Below are 21,109 nucleotides of genomic sequence, written 5' to 3'. Positions count from 1 at the left end.
AAAGTCAGGAATTGAATCTGGATTGCAGTCAACCTTTGGAGAGAAGGAGAAATGCCAGAAGTGCTAAAAAAAGCACCAGATTTACCCAGTCTTGCCCATTTAAGAAGGTAAGACCTGAAGCCAACAAAAATTGGGCAAATTTCATTCTAGCTCTCTTTTAGGAAATGTGATTGGGAAAGTGGTTTTAGAAGGATATGGAGAATATGGATTTTCTGAACTCTTTCCTTTATGGATACAAGTCTGGACATGGATCATAAATCTAGACCTACTGTATGATCTAGGGACTGGGTGAAAAGTGGTATGAAATCCTTTCCATCAAATCTATTAATAGCATTGTTGCTGTTGACCACAAAATCCTTCTGTGGATGCACACAGTTATGTTGGCCTAGGTCCTATCTCAGTACGCAGGCGCAGGATATGATTCTGGAGGGAAAATGGGAGGGGGATTCTATAGTAACTTTATTATGGAAGGTCTCAGGGTTCAGTCCTTTCTCCTATTCTGTTCAGCATCTATGTGAAACCGATCGGAGAAACCTTTAAGTGGTTCAGGGTGAGGTATCTTAATGTGCAGATGACACTCAGTTACATTTTTCTACCCTGGGCCTGGACCCATTATGCGATGCTTTGGAAGATATGACTCAGTATCTGGAAGCTGTCAGGGTTTGAATGAGGGGAAAAAACCCATCAGATTCATACTCAACCTGAAGAAGACAGAGTGACTCTTGATTTAGAGGTTTATTCCAGGGCTTTAAAATTGATGGAGTTATATTATCCCAGAAAAAGTAGGCAGTCACTCTAGGAGCTTCTGGACTCATGGATCCTGCTCACAGAGCAGGTAAAGGCTATGGCTAGAAACTTTGGCTGGTGCATCAGCTTTACCTGGAACAAGATGCAGCGAAGATGGTCATTTGTGCTCCATCATCTCTTGATTATTTTACGATAATTTGTTATATACTAGGCTATGGTTGAAAGTCATTTTAAAAGAATGCGGAAGAATGCATGCTGAATGGTCAATCACATTACTATAATATTGCATTTCTGCTGCAGAGCGGCACAGGTTACTAGTAATTTTTTGAGTATAATTCAAGATAGTGGTTATTACCTATAAAGTTCATTAGAGTTCAGGGACTGTATCTTAGTGATCGCCTTTCCCCATAGCTTCAGCCTTTCCTGCACATACAATTAGGGAGCTTCTGCTAAGAGTTGGGTATAGCATGAATGGGTCTAATGGTGGATAAGCTCCCCTCCTCTGGAATAGCTTGTCCCCTGAAATATGGGCTGTCCCCATACTCATGGATACATAGGTCCTCATGGATACATAGGTATAGTTATCCAACTATACCCCATAACGCTATTTTCCAGAAATCCATAATTTAGTCATTTATTTTTGTGGCTACTTTAATAATTATTCTTATTGTAACTTTTGAAAACTATCTGGAATCCAGTTGGTTTCCAGCGGCAGACTAAATCAAACAATCAGTAAGCATGCATATCAGTATTTTAAAAATGAGTCTCTTCTTCAAATCTTACCTGAGCAAGTGATACCGAAGTTCTTTTCCTCATCTCCAAGGAAGTCAAATTTACTTTCTCTCCTTTATGACTTGCACTGCATTTAAAGCAAGTCCATCTCATCTGTCCTGTTGTTTCAGTGCCACATTCCTTACTTAGCAGACAAACGGAATGGTACAAATGGCCACAACTGTTATAAAAATAGATCACATATATTACATTGTATCCGCATATAACATAAAATGAAATACAGTGGTACCTCATGATACAAACCCCTTGCCATACGAACAACCCGAGATACAAACAAGGGGTTCGGAATTTTTTTGCCTCTTCTTACGAACTTTTTCCATCTTATGAACCCGCCGCCGCTGCTGAGAAGCCCCGCCACCCGGCTGTCGCTTTTTGAAACAGCCGGGGGGCTTCTCGGCAACCTCCTGAACCCGAACGCCAAACCCGAACTTCCGGGTTCGGCATTCAGGAGGCTGCTGAGAAGCCCCCCGGCTGTTTCAAAAGGTGACAGCCGGGCGGCGGGGCTTCTCGACGGCCTCCCGAACGCCGAACCTGGAGGTTCAGCAAAGGTTCGGGTTCGGGAGGCCGCTGAGAAGCCCCGCCGCCTGGCTGTCGCTTTTTGAAACAGCTGGGGGGCTTTTCAGTGTCCTCCTGAACCCAAACGCCAAACCCGAACTTCTGGGTTCGACATTTGGGAGGCCGCCGAGAAGCCCCCCGGCAGTTTCAAAAGGTGACAGCCAGGCGGCGGAGCTTCTCGGCAGCCTCCCAAATGTCGAACCCGGAAGTTCGGCAAAAGTTCGGGTTCGGGTGGCCGCCGAGAAGCCCCGCCGCCCAGCTGTCACCTTTTGAAACAGCCGGGGGACTTCTCAGCGTCCTCCTGAACCTGAACGCCAAATCTGAACTTCCGGGTTCGGCGTTCAGGAGAACGCTGAGAAGCACCCAGCTGTTTCATAAGATGACATCTGGGCAGCGGGGCTTCTCGGTGACAGCTGAGCGGCGGCGTTTTTTTGCGGGGTTTTTTTTGTTGCAGGTATTAATTCATTTTACATTGTTTCCTATGGGAAACAATGTTTCGTCTTACGAACTTTTTGTCTTACGAACCTCCCCCGGGAACTAATTAGGTTCGTAAGATGAGGTATTACTGTACCTCATATCTTAAAATGTATAAGCAAATCTAAAAACTTTTTTACAACAAGTATTATCCTTCTAAAAAGCATCTTAATGTTTAAGCCATTTTTAGACATTAACGGTGTAATGCTGTAGTTCCTTGTTCAAAATTCCATGCAACTTCCTACCACATACATATGCAACAGAATGCACTCTTAAGGAACCTTCCTTCTACACTTATTGCTACTTCAGATAGTATCACTTTTAAAACCTTTATTATGATAATTAAGCCATGAGAATAATTCCAGAAGAGATTTGATTGTATTACTTATAGAACTATGATCAATATGTAATAACAACGATAACAACAACAACAGAGTTGGAAGGGATCTTGGAGGTCTTCTAGTCCAACCCACTGCTTGAACAGGGGACCCTACACTACTTCAGACAAATAGTTATCCAACATTTTCTCTAAAACTTCCAGTGTTGGAGCATTCACATGTTCTGCAGGCAAGCCATTCCACTGATCAATTGTTCTATCAGGAAATTTCTATCAGTAGGGAAACTGTCAGGACTGTTGTAATTGTCAGGAAATGTTGACAAGAATGGATAAAAGTCAAGTCTTGAAGGCATCTGAGATGGGCCCCCTCTTTGGAAGCAGGTCTTTCAAGAAATACACATTTACCCTAATATAATGAAAGCTGTTTGGAAACACGAGTTCCACCCTTATTGTGCTAAATTTCACTTTTCCTGTCCTCTACCCTGAAAATATGACATCATTTTCCTTTCCCAGTCAAGTATGTTACAACTTCTATTTTAATAAAATGGGGCACAACATTTTCCCCTATTGTCTTCTTCCACTAGAAACAGGAATGGTAATATTACTGTAAGAAGCCTGCTCTCTAATCATATTTAGTTTATCTCAGCTCTATGAGATAGGAGAATTTTTTGTCACCTGTTCCAGTGTATGAAAATGTTAAAGCAATTTTTATATTTCTTGCAATTCTTAGCAGATAGTGGCCACACAAGACTGTGCTTTATGATGACTAGGCACCCTTGCCCTTTCATTGTTGAAATTCAATTTTACAGGTCAAACTTGAAGAATTAGAATATTGTGCAAAAGTTCATTTATTTCAGTAATGCAACTTAAAAGGTGAAACTAATATACAGTAGTACCTCGGTTCTCGACCACAATTCGTTCTGAAAATGTGGTTGAGAACTGATTTGGTCGAGAACCGAATTAATTTATCCCATAGGAAATAATGGAAATGGATTTAATTGGTTCCCAGCCCATTAACTTGCTGGGAACCAATTAAATCTATTTCCGGCGGTTCTGGTGGCTTCCCTTCATCAGGTGACGTTCCCGACGCTGCTGCTGCTCCTAGAAGAGAAGCCGCCGCCATCACCGTGAAAGAAAAAGTTGGTGCAGCTGCCTGGAGGTAACAAACTGAACCGCTGAGGAAAGGAGCCCCCCGAAGCTGCCGGTATTGCAGCCAGCCCTACCCTTCCTGCAGCTTGGAGCAGTTAGATGGTAGAGACTGGGAGGCTGTTAAGAGGGCGGCCAGGAGGGGCGTGTCAGATCCCGACTCCCATTCCCTCTCACCCCATCCCCTCAGATCTTGTGGCAGCTGCTTTGCAAAGCTGCCCTGGTCGCACATTTCGGATAGTAAACAAAATTTTCTGTTCAGTATCCAATTTTTGTTCGGATACCGAAGCAAATTTTTGCAGAAAATTTTGTTCGGTATCTGAAATGTATGAAAACCAAGGCGTTCGAGAACCAGGGTACCACTGTATGAGGGAGACTTGTTACATGCAAAGCAAGATAGTTCAAGCCGTGATTTGTCATAATTGTGATGATTATGGGGTATAGTTCATGAAAAACCCAAATCCACCATCTCAGAAAATTAGAATGTTGTGGCCTGTCCGTGTCCTGCGTTGCTGGTCACGGATCCCAAGGATCAACAGACGGTTGTGACCCAGTACCCTAGGCCCATATACCTGGCACCTGAGTCTGATAGTGAGGAGGTTGGAGGGGATCTGGTATCAGAGGTTGAAAGCCAATCAGGGCTTTCTGCACCTCCTGAGATGCACACAAGTGACTCAGGAGTAGAGGAGGAGCCTCTTCTTGATGCTGGAGCATGCAGAGCTTCTAGAAGACAGGAGTGGCTAAGCAAGAGAAGGTCTCTGTGTGAATAGACCTGTAGAACAATTGACCACGACCTTAGGCTACTTAAGGCTTAGCCACATGACGCTTCAGTGCAGAAGTCAACTTTTGTTATGTTCCACTGTTCATTTGGACTTCTCTCTTGGATATTATTGTTTCAACGATGATTTACAAACTGCCAATGTGGACTAATTAGCTCCAGGCTTCCTGCCAACTCAAAATAACTCTGTGATTGAGATCTATCTGATCAAAGAAAATCTCTCTTTGGTTTCTGCTTGGACTATACTAATACTAATACTAATTAGCAGCTGGGACTGAACAGCCTAATCTCCTGATTTCCTGAACTTTTAAATCTAACCCCACTGTCCATAAAATATTAGAATTAAATGCTTAAATATTGTAAAATCAGTGGGTGTGGGCCTATTTCCTGTGGGGCTCGTTGCTGGGACAGAACATCTAGATACATTAAATTATTAGTGATATAGCAATAGAACACTATGTGTTCAGTATCAAAGTTTATTATCTTCATTAATTAGTAAATCTGAGCTCTCCAGAAGTCTTCACTCCTTTGAAAACCATTCATTGCTGAAGCTATTCACTAATCTAGACTTACCTGAAGACTACAATTTGATCACCAGTCTGTTGCCTTCTCTTGTACTGTTGCAAACAAATACAGCAATAATCTTGTTTGGGATTGAGTCCTCTAGTCATAGATGCTTTCAAATTACGTAAAGACCAGTGGAGATCGCGGTTAAGTAAGCTTGTTGTTGTCTCCAAAAGAGTCTAGCCAGGCAAAAGAATAATATGGAAATAAATTAAGTTCTTGCCACATTATATACATTTCACATGTAGAAAAAATATCTCCACATGAATATTAATACAAGACAGAAATCACACATCTTAATATAAATTATATGCTAGCCTACCTTCCAAGCAAGTTCACCATTTCTTCTGTATTACAAATCTTCCATACTATTAAATGCCTTTGATAGCATATTATCCCAATAGTTTAATTTTAAATTTTGAAGTACTGTATTCTAATGCTTTCTGATTTAATCTTTTGCCATTTTACCTTATTAGTTTAGTTCTAAAGCACTTGAATAATTTCCCCCCTTATAATTATATAGGAAACCTTATATATACCTATCTCACTGAAGATAAAAAATATAAAGAAAATAAGGGAAGGCTGAAAGGATACAGTATGGGGTAAGAAATCTCTAGTTGATAATTACTTACACACATGCAGAACAAATCAGTTTCATTTCCTATAATTTATATCTCTGTTGGTAGAGGCAGAGCACTGACAAACATCCTCCTAAATGGTACTATTTTATTTAAAATAAAATGTTACTAAAGACCTGAGGGTAAACAAATACCTTTTCCCTATAAATGGATAGCTTCATCCTTCTTAAGGAATTGAAGATGATGTAGTTGATCCACAGTTTAGGGGAATCTTAAATTAGTTCTTCACAAAAACAAGGATGCATTGCACCCAGATTCTTTTAAGTCTGATAAGTGAGGATAAAAACTAAAGACCCAGTTTATTTTGGAGAGGAAGAAGGAAGAGAAAGAGAGATGATATGGAAATAAAAAAGATGGAGAACTGGAAATTCTAAAGGGGATCTGTGCAAGCTTAACTCAACCCTATCCATTCCATTCAGGGGAGATAAAGATCCTCTCTCTCTCTCTCAAAAAAAATCATAAATATGTCCCAGACCAAATATTACTAGATAAAAAACAAACCTTCACTGATTAAATATTTCAGCTGATAGTAAAACTCATTAAAATATTTTAAGCAGGTAAGCAAAAAAATATATACATCTTATTTATTTAATGTACAGTATACAATTCTAACAATATAAAAATTAGTAAAGAATCAGGAAACTGCATTTAGGAACTGAATATGAAGTTTAATGAATTTCATATTTTCAAGGACAGCTTTTCAAATCCCAATTCAATGGCAAAAATAAAATACTCAGCTGAATATAACCTTGCTATAAGTGGCAAACAGACAACTAGGGTTTGAGAGAAATAATGGAGCCTTGCTTTTCTAAACTCTTGTTTTTGCTTTTAAAAATCTAACTACATGGCTATTTACAAAAAGGGAGATACAGTAGAAGTAGAACTGAATTCTGAAAAACTAGAACTTGTGAATGCAATTTGTTATTCTGATTGTATTGATGAACAGAAGATGGTAGGCAAAGTCAGAGTTCACTTCATCAAAGATGAAGATATCACCATGGTTTACCTTGAGATTATTTAATGTGAACACCCATATAATTGTTCACATCAAGACCCAGGATCAGCCCTGGGTATAAGCACATACTTAATGGTTCAGCCATTTATCATATAGAACTTACAAATGTGTAGTGATTTGCTTTAATTGGTGTCCAGGAAGAAGCGAGATGGAATTCACATAATTATGACTTATGAATTGGCCTAATTTACACTTAATGATCCAAATACATTCATCTGAACATGGCTATGTTACCAAATTTTACACTGCAGTTTTTCAAGTAAGTATGACATTGCAGCTCAAAATCTATGCAATTTTTGTGCATGAAACAAATGGGACAGCTTTGTGCAGAAAAAATCCTGTATTCTATAGAAAGCAAATAGACAATACAATATTAAGTGACAAGTTAATTAGTTGGTATTAGGTCTCTAACATTTTCTTGGTTAAAAGCTAGTAAGGAACAAAGAACAACAAAGTCTAAATATTGGACAACGGCAATTTTAAACAAGAACAAAAAAAAACCCCACCTTCTACTTACCTGCTCATAGTTAAAGCTGTCTAGCATACCCAGCACAAGACCCTGAATTTCTCCAAGTTTTCCTCTTCCATATACTGGATCCTATGTGAAAGTTATTAGAAGATTATCATCTTTAATTAAAACAGATAAAATGAAAGCTTGACTGTTAAATATTTTCCCTCTAACTACAATAAAACAAGTGTATCTCATATCTCTTATCCAATAAAACTGATAGAATGCAAGAAATAAACAGAGCTATAATTTCTAAAGCAAGTTCAGATTTTTTTCCCCCAACAAAAATATTTCCGTTTAAAAATCTGCAGAAAATAAATTGAAAAGGGGAGGGATTTGTGAAGAGAGATTAAATCTCCCTTCATGGATATACACGTGGTTTTCTACTAGTAAAGATTTTCTTAGAACACTAACACAAATAATACCCCATCAGAATGTCTATGGAGATTCTCAGTCATCCACATTATGATTGTCTCAAAGTTGTTTTTTTCAAGAGGCAGCTGGACTTTCTAATTTTTCCTTGAAGATGTTTTGCTTTTCAACCAAGAAGCTTCTTCGTTTCTTGGATGAGAGCTAAGAGCTGAAGACGCTTCTTGGTGGAGAAGTGAAACATCATCAAAGAAAATCCAGAAAATCCAGTTGCCTCTTGAAAAAGCAACTTTGGGACCCCATCAGAATATTTAAGATCCTGCATGAGGTCACCTTGAATTAGTTCTGCTGTAGACGAATTGCGTCAAAACTTACTTTGGGGGTTTTCTAGTCTCCAATGAACTTGCTTTACCAGAGAAGAGAAATGCCAAAGTACATTTCCTTTCAGAGGTATTTCCTTCCCAGATTCCCCAATGCCTTCAATAATGACAGAGCTTCTAGTATACCGCCTTCACTAGAAAAGCTGGGATACATTCATAGATGGATCGGCGCATGTTGAAAATAATTCATGTTGAACTGTACGGCACAATCAAGCTTCCTCACAAGAAATGTTTTACGACATTTTGTATTATGTCTGCAATATACATGGAATCTATCTTACAAATATTCTATGACCTAAAGCCCCCTATATGCTTTCAAAATGCCTTGTCGTTTGCTGCACCTTCTCCTCTCAGTGTACAACTTAGCGCTACAATATTAAGACATGGATAATTCAGTCTTATCGCTTGAACAAGTTCTTAAAAGGGGAGACCTATTTTTTTTCTTAGAAATGCATTATTTTTTAAAATTCCTGAGCATAAAACACGATTTAAGTATTGCCCACAAGATCGTATGCTGCAACGTCTTACCGGTCAATGACTACTTCAGCTTCAACCGCAACAACACAAGAGCACGCAACAGATTCAAACTTAATATTAACCGCTCCAAACTTGACTGTAAAAAACATGACTTTAACAATCGAGTTGTCGAAGCGTGGAACTCATTACTGGACTCAATAGTGTCAACCCCTAACCCCCAACATTTCTCCTTTAGACTATCCACGATTGACCTCTCCAGGTTACTAAGAGGTCTGTAAGGGGCGTACATAAGTGCACTAGTGTGCCTTTCGTCCCCTGTCCAATTGTCTTTCCTTTATCTCATATATCATATATATTTTCTTCCTTTCATGTATCTTCTCCTCTATTTTTACATATTATCTTTATATATATTACTTCATGTCTATTCTGTTCCATATGTATTGTGTATTGGACAAATGAATAAATAAAATAAATAAATAAATAAATAAATAAATAAATAAATAAATAAATAAAATATTCCAATAGCAATGAAGCTTTTTAAGGCTGGGGAGTGCGGTCATATCTGGTTTTAAATAGATACTTTCCATTCTATTTTTTTCCAGCATGCATAATTTAAAAGCAGCAACTTAGAAAGTACATCGTGCTGCAACCTATATAAATTATGGAGAACAACTGGGAAATCCGAGCTCTTAATGCAGCATGTACCTGATCCATGACACACAGCAAACTATTTTTATCTGCCAGATAGCCAACTACTTTTGGGAGATACTCTCCAAAAAGAAAGCATTCTCCAAAAGGATATGTCAAAGAAAAACATAGACTTACTAGAGAATTAAAGACAGAAAGATAAAGAAACAGCAATTTATGATATATTTTTGCATTTATAAATTGTTTCAAGCTTTTTAAAAAAATAAATACATAGTGTTAAATTGTTTGGTCAAGGTTATTATAGTACAGCATAGCAGGTAGCAGCACTAAGCCAAACTTTGCTGTTCTTGTAAAAACTAATTAAAATCAGAGCACCCCACAAAGGGCCAACCACTAGAAAACCTCAAGACTGTAAGACTTTTCCAAGTCATCAAAAAAGATCTTGGAAAAAGATCAGCAAAGCCTTTGATATGGTTCCACATAAAGAGCTGATAGATAAATTAGTGAAGATTGGACTTAATCCCTGGATAGTTCAGTGGATTTGCAGCTGGCTGAAGCGTAGGTATCAGAGGGTTGTTGTTAATGGCAAGTATTCTGAGCAGAGCCTGGTTACAAGTGGTGTGCCACAAGGGTCTGTTCTGAGTCCTATTCTTTTTAATATGTTTGTGAGTGACATCGGGGAAGGTTTGGTAGGGAAGGTTTGCCTATTTGCCGATGACTCTAAAGTGTGCAATAGGGTTGATATTTCTGGAGGTGTCTGTAATATGGCAAAAGATTTAGCTTTACTAGATAAGTGGTCAAAGCAATGGAAACTGCAGTTTAATGTTTCCAAATGTAAAATAATGCACTTGGGGAAAAGAAATCCTCAATCTGAGTATTGTATTGGCAATTCTGTGTTAGCAAAAACTTGAGAAGAGAAGGATGTAGAGGTAGTGATTTCTGACAGTATCCAAATGGGTGAACAATGCAGTCAGGTGGTAGGGAAAGCAAGTAAACAGTAACAAGCAGGAAGAGGGAAATTGTGATACCACTGTATAGAGTGCTGGTGAGACCACATTTGGAATACTTGGTTTAGTTCTGGAGACCTCACCTACAAAAAGATATTGATAAAATTGAACGGGTCCAAAGATGAATGACAAAAATGGTGGAAAGTCTTAAGCATAAAACTTATCAGGAAAGACTTAATGAACTCAATCTGTATAGTCTGGAGGACAGAAGGAGGGACATGATCGAAACATTTAAATATGTTAAAGGGTTAAATAAGGTTCAGGAGGGGAGTGTTTTTAATAGGAAAGTGAACACAAGAACAAGGAGGCACAATCTGAGGTTAGTTGGGGGAAAGATCAGAAGCAATGTGAGAAAATATTATTTTACTGAAAGAGTAGTAGATGCTTGGAACAAACTTCCAACAGACGTGGTTGATAAATCCACAGTGACTGAATTTAAACATGTGTGGGATAAATATATATCCATCCTAAGATAAAATACTGGAAATAGTATAAGGGCAGACTAGATGGACCATGAGGTCTTTTTTTGCCATCAATCTTCTATGTTTCTAAGGCAGTGGCAGACTACTTCCATATACTTAACAAGAAAATACTGAAGGTATTCACAAAGTCATCATTAATCAACTTAAAGGAAAGAGTTTTTGGGAAGAGTGGGAAATGAATCCGCAATAAAAAGCAAAGCAGCTGAATGAATCTTTTAAATGGCATGACATTAATTCACATTTCTGATGTTATACTGATCATTCAAGCCTTACTGGGATATTAAGCATATCATTCTAGGCATGTAGCTTTACAATATACATTAAAAAAATTTAAGGTAACAATATTATTTGCCACAACTCACCTGTAGAATTCTCTGCAAAATTAATGGAAGAGCAATGAATGTTGTCATGTTGTTCAATACTTGCATTGTCAAGTTCTTCAAATCTAAAGAACAAATATGACAATAAAACTCATAGCAATGAATTTGATTTAAGTCTGTAATTTTTGTCTCGATGGTGAATACAATTAATAGGAATGAAGTATGTGGCTAGTGAATTTTTCCTTTTGTGAATAATTCAATTGGAATCTCTTTAGTGTCTTAACTCAGAGGTAAGCAGCCTCCTTAGCAGCAAATAGCAAAGTTTTACAGGATCATGCAACACAAAAAATAATGTTAAATATTTAAAATCTAAAAGTTTTCAAAGATCTCATTACTGAGATTTGTGGAGCTTCACATGATAATGCTGAAAGCTGAAATCTTACCCAATTTCATTTGAGAACACAGGTATTTTACAAGGTGAGATGTTGGGTACTTTTAAAAACGTTTAAAATTAAATTTGCATTTAATGTTAGCATTTTACAGTGCCCTCATTTACCTACCTCACTTAATTGCATTTCAGATCAGTGATATTTTCAAAATAATTTCCCAAAATTAAAATTACCTTTGCAAAGTTAGACTAACTTAAATATTACTTAGGTGAGATGAATAATGCAGAAATTTGATAAATAAATAAACTCAATAGCTACATTGAAATGCAAAAGAAGATAGATCCAGAAACTTTACTGATGAAAAATGTTGTCAAAATGCTGTTCAAATTTCAAGTTATACTATGCTCAAATTCATGATTTTATTACAGAAAGGGAAAGGTATAGAAATGTTATTTAGAAATATACTGCTCAAAAAAATAAAGGGATCACTCAAATAATACATCCTAGATCTGAATGAATGAAATATTCTCAATGAATACTTCGTTCTGTACAAAGTTGAATGTGCACAACAGCATGTGAAATTGATTGTCAATCAGTGTTGCTTCCTAAGTGGACAGTTTGATTTCACAGAAGTTTGATTTACTTGGAGTTATATTGTGTCATTTAAGTCAGTGTTTCCCAACCTTGGCCACTTAAAGATATCTGGACTTCAACTCCCAGAATTCCCCAGCCAGCATTTGCTGGCTGGGGAATTCTGGGAGTTGAAGTCCAAACATCTTTAAGTGGCCAAGGTTGGGAAACACTGGTTTAAGTGTTCCCTTTATTTTTTTGAGCACTGTATATTCCTGATATTACATACAAGTGAATTGCTCACTAGCAAAACTAATTCACAGCTTTCTTGTTATTTGTCATTTTGTCTTGGCTATCTCTTGTTGGACAAAAAAGGAGACAAATATGCTTACATTCAGAGTAATGGGGTAGCAGTGCAGATCTTTGGGGTGACAACATTGCCTCTAGGAGCGGAAACCACAATGCCTAAAAACAAGAGGAATCTCAGAATTGCAGAAAAAATAACCTCCATCCGTTTTACGCACAATATCTTGGTCCTGCCCCTGGATGGGCCCAATGCCTGTATCTGCTGCAAAGCAGCACCAACACCACTATAAACCGAAAAGGACATAAGTACCTGGCTGCTCCTTGGAAAACAGACCTTCTCTCTCATCTAAGTGATAAATGCAAGGTATCTCCCAATGCACTGTTCCCGAATTGGGAGATGTTGCTACCATCATTTCCCAACCTCCCAACTTGCATTGCATAATGCACCCAGGACATTTTGGCTGCAGACAATCTCAACACAATTTCTCTGAGAAAATTGAACGGGTCCAAAGACGGGCTACAAGAATGGTGGAAGGTCTTAAGCATAAAACATATCAGGAAAGACTTAATGAACTCAATCTGTATAATCTGGAGGACAGAAGGAAAAGGGGGGACATGATCGAAACATTTAAATATGTCAAAGGGTTAAATAAGGTTCAGGAGGGAAGTGTTTTTAATAGGAAAGTGAACATAAGAACAAGGGGACACAATCTGAAGTTAGTTGGGGGAAAGATCAAAAGCAACGTGAGAAAATATTATTTTACTGAAAGAGTAGTAGATCCTTGGAACAAACTTCCAGCAGACGTGGTTTGTAAATCCACAGTAACTGAATTTAAACATGCCTGGGATAAACATATATCCATTGTAAGATAAAATACAGGAAATAGTATAAGGGCAGACTAGATGGACCATGAGGTCTTTTTCTGCCGTCAGTCTTCTATGTTTCTATCCCAGCCAACTTCACTGCTAACATTTCACAGCATACTTTTTGGAATCAGGTGTGGTAGGGCTAGCGATGCTGTCGTTAAAGTGCCCTGGGGAGGATTCTGCTCTAGAATATATAGTGTACAGTATTGTAGCGTAGCGTGGCAGAGTTTTCAATGTTTCTTTTTAAAATACAAATTAGCTTTCTCTGGGCTTTTTATAGGATAATGGAAGGCAAGTATTTCTAGTAGAGGAAAAAAACATGTCATGCGGTGTTATTTAAAAGACAGACTTCACACAGTTTTCTCTTCCACAATAATTGAGTGGGATTACCTTAATTCAGATTCTTTGCTTCCTACCTTGTGAATCCAGAATGTGAATTACCAACAATAATACATCAGAAAGACGGGGTTGCATTTATCTCAACAGGAAATATTATTATTGACTTTATAAAAAGAGTGATAGGAAAATAGATGAAATATGTGATGGTAGCTACAAGTCTCCTTCAATGTTACAAAAAAGTGGCTTTATGGGAAACAAATACATCCTTTTTTTAAAGTCAGAGTATAAGGGAATACTTACTTCTCGCTCCTGCTGGTTAAATTTGTGTGAATTCCTCTGGCAAAGTGCAATTGTTTTTGCTAAGGTACATTCAATATCTTTTAGTAGTTGTGCTGAAACTTGGATTAGAGACAGGCAGTAATTAGATATTATTTTGTATTTAAGGCAAATATATATATATATATATATATATATATTTAACTGGATTTATATGCTGCCCCTCTCCGAGGACTCGGGGCGGCTCATAGCATGTACAGAAAAACAGGGAACAATAATAACAATCCAATTATACCTTAAAAAACAATCTTAAAATTCTAATTAAAAATTATGAATATCATTCTTTCAGCAGTCAAACTAAGCATTCATCGGTCAGGGGGGAAGGTCTAAGGAACCCCAGGCCTGGCGGCAAAGATGAGTTTTTAAACTTTTTCGGAAGGCAAGGAGGGTGGGGGCAGTACGAATCTCTGGGGGGAGCTGATTCCAGAGGGCTGGGGCCCCCACAGAGAAGGCTCTTCCCCTAGGTCCCACCAGCCGACATTGTTTGGTCGACGGGACCCTAAGGAAACCAACTCTGTGGGACCTCACCGGTCGCTGGGATTCGTGCGGCAGAAGGCGGTCTCGGAGATAATCTGGTCCTATGCCATGTAGGGCTTTACAGGTCATAACCAACACTTTGAATTGTGTCTGGAAACAAATTGATAGCCAATGCAGTCCGTGGAGTGATGGTGAGATATGGGCATTTCTTGGAAGGCCCAAGACTGCTCGCACGGCTGCATTTTGGACGAGCTGAAGTTTCCGAACACTCTTCAAGGGTAGCCCCATGTAGAGAGTATTGCAGTAGTCGAACCTCGAGGTGATAAGGGCATATATAGAGAGAATAGTTTTAATCACATCAACAAGGAATGTGTGTTACATGTAATAGCTCTTTGGAAATGAGAAACAAAAATTAATAAATGTCTACAAAGCCTAGTCTTGATTCTGACCGAATAAGACAAACATTTAAGACAACATTGAATTTTGTTCAAAATGCACAAATAAATTACGGTAGTTTGGAAACTTACTTTTATCCCCAGAAGTCAGTGTTGAAAGCTTGCTTTGTAACCACTAAGAAAAAATATATTTTGTGTTATTTGAATTCACATGGCATTTTATAAGCTATCCCTAAGTATCTATTCTATTCCTCTCTCATTCACTAAGACTTCCACATTTTCCTCAACTTTTGTAAAAAGTTTTATTTTATTTTCAACTGTAATGGGCAGTCTCCATTTAGGTCGCTGACTATGCCCTCAGTATGAACTGCAATGACAAAGTGACAATTCATATATTTACACACATAATAAATCTAACAGGTCTTATAAACATATGTTTTCAATTTTAAAATTATGATCGGATGTGAATAAGAATGAGAATCATAAAGCTTCTAAAGACAAAAATCAACTTGGCATCTTAATTCAAATTTGGTTAATTCAAATATACATTACAGCTTAATTAAAATATACATTAAATCCAATGAATTCTAGATTTTTTATGCATTGACCACCCACAATATTATTTTTTGATTCGGCTTAATTTTTTTTCTAAATAAAAAGAAAAAAAATCCCCTTTGCCATTTCACAGTGAAGTTTCCACTCTTTTATACCTCAAGCATAATTGAGAAGGCACCAGGAATGTCATCTTTCTTTTCAAGCAAGTAAGAAGAAGCCTCATGGAGCTGATATTTTTGGGTGACCTGCATAAAATACCAAACATTAATTTTAGCTATTTGTATGCAGAAAACATTCACTATTTGGATATCTTGGTTCACCTCCGGGTGGATAAAACCTCGTCTCCCTCATTTTGCTAAGCTAAAAATTTCTTGCACAATTAACCTTCTATATTTTTCATTACAGTAGAAGAAAGAGAAGTGAATTAAAGGGAAGGAATTTCAGATGCAAGGTAACAATTTACAAAAGCTTAGATCATCCTGATCCCTTTTCAATTGGTTTTTTTTTTTCATTTTTCATGAATGAGGGTAAATATACATGTCCCACAATAGTGTTGCAGTTTCCAATCTAGGCCCATCACCGAGACCAGAGGTTTTGTCTTTCAGGCTTTTGGGCTCATACTGGAGCCCATCCTCCAGGAATTTCTCTCTGGCAGGATGGGCTCCAGTACAGTATATGAATCTGACAGCTTGAAAGACAAAACCTCTGGTCCCACTGACTGAACCTAATGAAGGTGTGGCAAACCTAAACTGCATGCAAAAGTGTGTGTGTGTAGACCAATATACGATCATGGGCAAAAAAGATATTAGAGGAGACAATGTGTGTACTAAGGAAGGGAGGAATAACAACAAGGGAGAGAAAGTAGTGATAGGTACACCCAAAGTACTGCCTCGTAACCCTACTCTACTTGCTGGGGAGAGAAAGATAAAGAAGCAACAGCAATTCCATCTGTTTACATGACTAAGCTAGCAACAACAAAGCTATTTACAGGAGGGAGGGAAGGGTGTGGGCCTGGGACATGGGTAATGATCAAATTAAGCAGCATTATATAAAATAAACTATGTCTTCAATGGGGATTTTAATACTCTGATGACGTTAGTAGAGGACTAAAGAAAGCTTAGTAATTTTAGTAGTTTTTAATAAATTTTAAACGTTCCAGAGATTGCGATGGCTGTTGCTTCTTCATTTACCAATACACCTGGAACTTGCATTTTTAGGACAATTTTAGGCATGAAAATCTATGAAAACATACATATACAGTACAGTATACATATACATACATATATGCATACATACATATATGGAAGTTATACAGAACTCTGTAATATGTACCAACAATTTCTACTGTCTTCCCCCTTATAATTTCAGATGCCTATCTTCATGATTCAGTAGTTGTTGCTTCCTGAATTGTAACAGTTCTACATTTCACTGCCATAGAAATAGAATAAGATTTTGAAGCAAAAAAGGGATCACACCTTGAATGGGCAAAGTTCTTGCTAAAATTACCAGTATACCAAGCTAAATGATGGTAATCTAACAAGTGCCTGTATAGACTTTTTGACAATTTAGATTGTCGGATTCTGCTGAAGTTACATTGGCTTGGGAATGTCTTACTTAAAAAGATTTAGCTGTAAACTAATTCAAATTAGCATAGTGAGGGAGTAGGTCTCAACTCAAAGGTTGCAGGGTTTCCTTTTGCCTAGTGGTAAACATCCACCTTTTACAGATGAATATCTGAATTTTGCAAGTCTATATATGTACACTGATGCAAACAAGCTTAGTTTCCAGAAAGGCTACTATGTAGGATTACTAGAGGAGCTTGATAATGTTGAGTTCCAACTTCCATAGACACTTCCCACATACATGAGACAACATAATAGTTTTGAGAGAACGATCCTACGTAGCTTCTGCTCTGTCAATCTCACACTACTCCCAAGAGCCTACAAAACTTTTGCCAGACCCATCCTTGAATACAGCTCATCTGTCTGGAACCCATACCACATCTCGGACATCAACACCCTTGAAAACGTCCAAAGATATTTCACCAGAAGAGCCCTTCACTCCTCCACTCGAAACAGAATACCCTATGAAAATAGACTAACAATCCTGGGTCTAGAAAGCTAAGAACTACGGTGCCTAAAACACGATTTAAGTATTGCCCACAAGATCATATGCTGCAACGTCCTACCGGTCAATGACTACTTCAGCTTCAACCGCAACAACACAAGAGCATGCAACAGATTCAAACTTAATATTAACCGCTCCAAACCCGACTGTAAAAAATATGACTTTAACAATCGAGTTGTTGAAGCGTGGAACTCAATAGTGTCAACCCCTAACCCCCAACATTTCTCCCTTAGACTATCCACAATTGACCTCTCCAGGTTCCTAAGAGGTCAGTAAGGGGCGTACATAAGTGCACTAGTGTGCTTTTCGTCCCCTGTCCAATTGTCTTTCCTTTATCTCATATATCATATATATTTTCTCCCTTTCATATATCTTCTCCTCTATTTTTACATATTATCTTTATATATATATTACTTCATGTCTATTCTCTTCCATATGTATTGTGCATTGGATAAATGAATAATAATAATAAAAAAGATGTAGTAGAGATGAGACCCACTATACTCTATTAACTGCGTAAAGAAATATAATTGTGCAGCAGTGTAAAATAATGTCATTGATTTTAGTAGTACAGTAGTCCCTCGCTATACCGCGCTTCACCTACTGCGGCTTCACTTCATCGCGGGTTTCTGAGGAAGCCGATCGGCAGATTTAAACAGCCCGCCGAACTCGATCGGCAGGTTTTTTTAAAAAAAAAAAAATCTAAAATTGTAAATACTGTATTTAAATACTGTATCTAAAATAAATACTGTGTGGGAAGGGTTTATAAACACTTAAAACAATGAAAACTACCAAACAATTACAATATAAATACTTAAATAAGTACTATCAGTCGATAAATTCCCCATCGCGGATTTCACCTATCGCGGCCAGGTCTGGAACGTAACACCAGCGATAGGTGAGGGACTACTGTAGATCTTACAAAACTGAATCTAATTTCATCCTATTTATACACGTTACCTGAATTGTCTCTTCCAGTCTATAGGACTCCAGGAACTTCAAAGTCTCTAAGACTTGTTCAGCATCAAACCGGCACAGCAAATCAATAAATTGTTCGGTAACAGAGGGAGAAAGCTGAAGCAAATCTTGATTGATACCTTCCCTGAAATAACAAATATTTCTTAATATTAGTTACCAACTTATCCTAAACACTTCAGATACAGATATTGTGATAAAATACTTAAAACCACATTGAAACATATTCATGCGCAGAGAAAGTCTTTATTAGAGTATCCATAATTTTTCATATGAGAATATGGAAAATATATATAAAATTTCTTTCTCATCCCTATGGGTGGTATGTGTCTTCCTCATTCTTTGCCAATTACCATGGGTTCTGTGTAGTATTTAAATTTTTCCTAGCTGTGCACACTTCTGGAGAGAGAGCCTTGATGCCTGGGGTCTGTTGGAGCTACTCTTCTTGTTTAGGAATCACAGCTTTGAGAGCTGCTACTATTTACTTTCCATACCTTCTCTGTGGCGGCCCCGACCCTCTGGAACCAGCTCCCCCCGGAGATCAGAACTGCCCCCACTCTCCTTGCCTTTCGTAAAGTTCTTAAGACCCATCTCTGCTGTCAGGCATGGGGGAACTGAGACATCTCCCCCGGACCTATACAGTTTATACATGGTATGTTTGTGTGCATGCTTACTTTTAATAATGGGTTTTTTAGTGTTTTTAAAATTATTAGATTTGTTCTTACATTGTTTTTGTTATTGTTGTGAGCCGCCCCGAGTCTACGGAGAGGGGCGGCATACAAATCTAATAAATAATAAATAATAATAATAATAATAATAATAATAATAATACCCCCTCTAGTTCTACCTTTGGGCCCAGGCACTTCTACAATGTCTTTCCTGATACTGCTGATACCACTATATCTGTCACTATTCCTGGTCCTTGTTTATTACCATGAAGTACCTTCCTGTCCATTTGGATCAGAAAGCTCCACAATATAGTAGCCCTATTACTGTCCATGACCCCCACCCTCCCAATCTGAATGGGAAGGTCTAGCCCAGTGATGGTGAACCTATGTCACGGGTGCCACAGGTGGCACGTGGAGCCCTATTTACTGGCATGTGAGCCGTTGCCCTAGCTCAGCTCCAATGTGCATGTGTGTGCCAGCCAGCTGATTTTTGGCTCACACAGAGGCTCTGGGAGGACGTTTTTAGCTTCCAGAGGGCCTCCGGGGGGATGGGGGAGGGTGTTTTTATTCTCCCCCAGCTCCAGGGAATGGCAAAACACGAGCCTAGTGGTCCAACCAGAAGTTGGGAAAAAGGCTGTTTGTGGCCTCTAGAGGGCCTCCAGGGGCCGGGGGAAGCTTTTTTCATCCCCCCCAGGCACTGAATTATGGATGTGGGCACTCACGCATGCGCAATAGTGCACACACATGCTCTTTCGGCACCCGAAGAAAAAAAGGTTCACCATCACTGATCTAGCCTGGTCTATGTTTACATAGAAACATAGAAGACTGACGGCAGAAAAAGACCTCATGGTCCATCTAGTCTGCCCTTATACTATTTCCTGTATTTTATCTTAGGATGGATATATGTTTATCCCAGGCATGTTTAAATTCAGTTACTGTGGATTTGCCAACCACGTCTGCTGGAAGTTTGTTCCAAGGATCTACTACTCTTTCAGTAAAATAATATTTTCTCACGTTGCTTTTGATCTTTCCCCCAACTAACTTCAGATTGTGTCCCCTTGTTCTTGTGTTCACTTTCCTATTAAAAACACTTCCCTCCTGAACCTTTTTAACCCTTTAACATATTTAAATGTTTCGATCATGTCCCCCCTTTTCCTTCTGTCCTCCAGACTATACAGATTGAGTTCATTAAGTCTTTCCTGATACAGATATTTCTATACATAATGCCAGTGATTTGGTTATACCATTCAATATATGCTATTCCTGTCTGCATTATACATCTGCTACTGAAGCACTCATAGCAGCACAAGAATCATGGGTCTACCACACTATGTGCTGGGCTGTTTCCAAGGCCTCACTGCATAGCCTGCACTCCAGATCTTGTCTGGTGTGGTAAATCCCTGCTCCTATAGTTGTGGTGCTTAATGCCTGTTCCTGTGCTGTTAGCATCTGTGCTTCAGTGCTGGCTTTTACTCCAGTCCTTTCCAACCATTGGAAATATTTCCCAATGTCAGACACCTCATTTACCTGTCAAGAGTACATCCCATGCACAATCTTGCCTTGCTGGGCACTTACTCTGCTTGGACTTCATCCTACATCTGCTGTTGTCCCAGGCATTCTTTCAACATTCATATTTGGGTCCTGTCTTACTGATGGACTCCTGAATGCTCTAACGACAATGCCTTTGACACTCATCAGCCCTTACCTGCTCTCTCTGTGGATGGTATATAACTTCCAGTTAGGTCCCACAGAGTTTGCCTTCTCCGGGTCCCGTCGACTAAACAATGTCGTCTGGCGGGACCCAGAGGAAGAGCCTTCTTTGTGGTGGCTCCGACCCTCTGGAACCAGCTCCCCCCAGAGATTAGGAT

General features: G+C 38.6%; 1 protein-coding gene across 1 annotated transcript in view; it reads right to left on the bottom strand.

The window, feature by feature from the left end:
• The window catches only part of VPS8 (VPS8 subunit of CORVET complex), a 113,981-nt gene that overhangs the window by 13,519 nt on the left and 79,353 nt on the right, over positions 1 to 21,109 (bottom strand). The window contains exons 36-44 of the mRNA XM_070753097.1: positions 18,559 to 18,700; positions 15,627 to 15,716; positions 15,049 to 15,091; positions 14,009 to 14,106; positions 12,589 to 12,661; positions 11,280 to 11,362; positions 7,564 to 7,644; positions 5,403 to 5,572; positions 1,531 to 1,699 (exon numbers count right to left, since the gene is read on the bottom strand). Coding sequence (XP_070609198.1) covers positions 1,531 to 1,699; positions 5,403 to 5,572; positions 7,564 to 7,644; positions 11,280 to 11,362; positions 12,589 to 12,661; positions 14,009 to 14,106; positions 15,049 to 15,091; positions 15,627 to 15,716; positions 18,559 to 18,700 — 949 coding nt within the window. The remainder of the gene's footprint in view (positions 1 to 1,530; positions 1,700 to 5,402; positions 5,573 to 7,563; positions 7,645 to 11,279; positions 11,363 to 12,588; positions 12,662 to 14,008; positions 14,107 to 15,048; positions 15,092 to 15,626; positions 15,717 to 18,558; positions 18,701 to 21,109) is intronic.

Source organism: Erythrolamprus reginae, chromosome 5 (genome assembly GCF_031021105.1).
Source record: "Erythrolamprus reginae isolate rEryReg1 chromosome 5, rEryReg1.hap1, whole genome shotgun sequence".
Taxonomy (NCBI): domain Eukaryota; kingdom Metazoa; phylum Chordata; class Lepidosauria; order Squamata; family Dipsadidae; genus Erythrolamprus; species Erythrolamprus reginae.
This window is presented reverse-complemented; position numbering and strand designations above follow the sequence as displayed.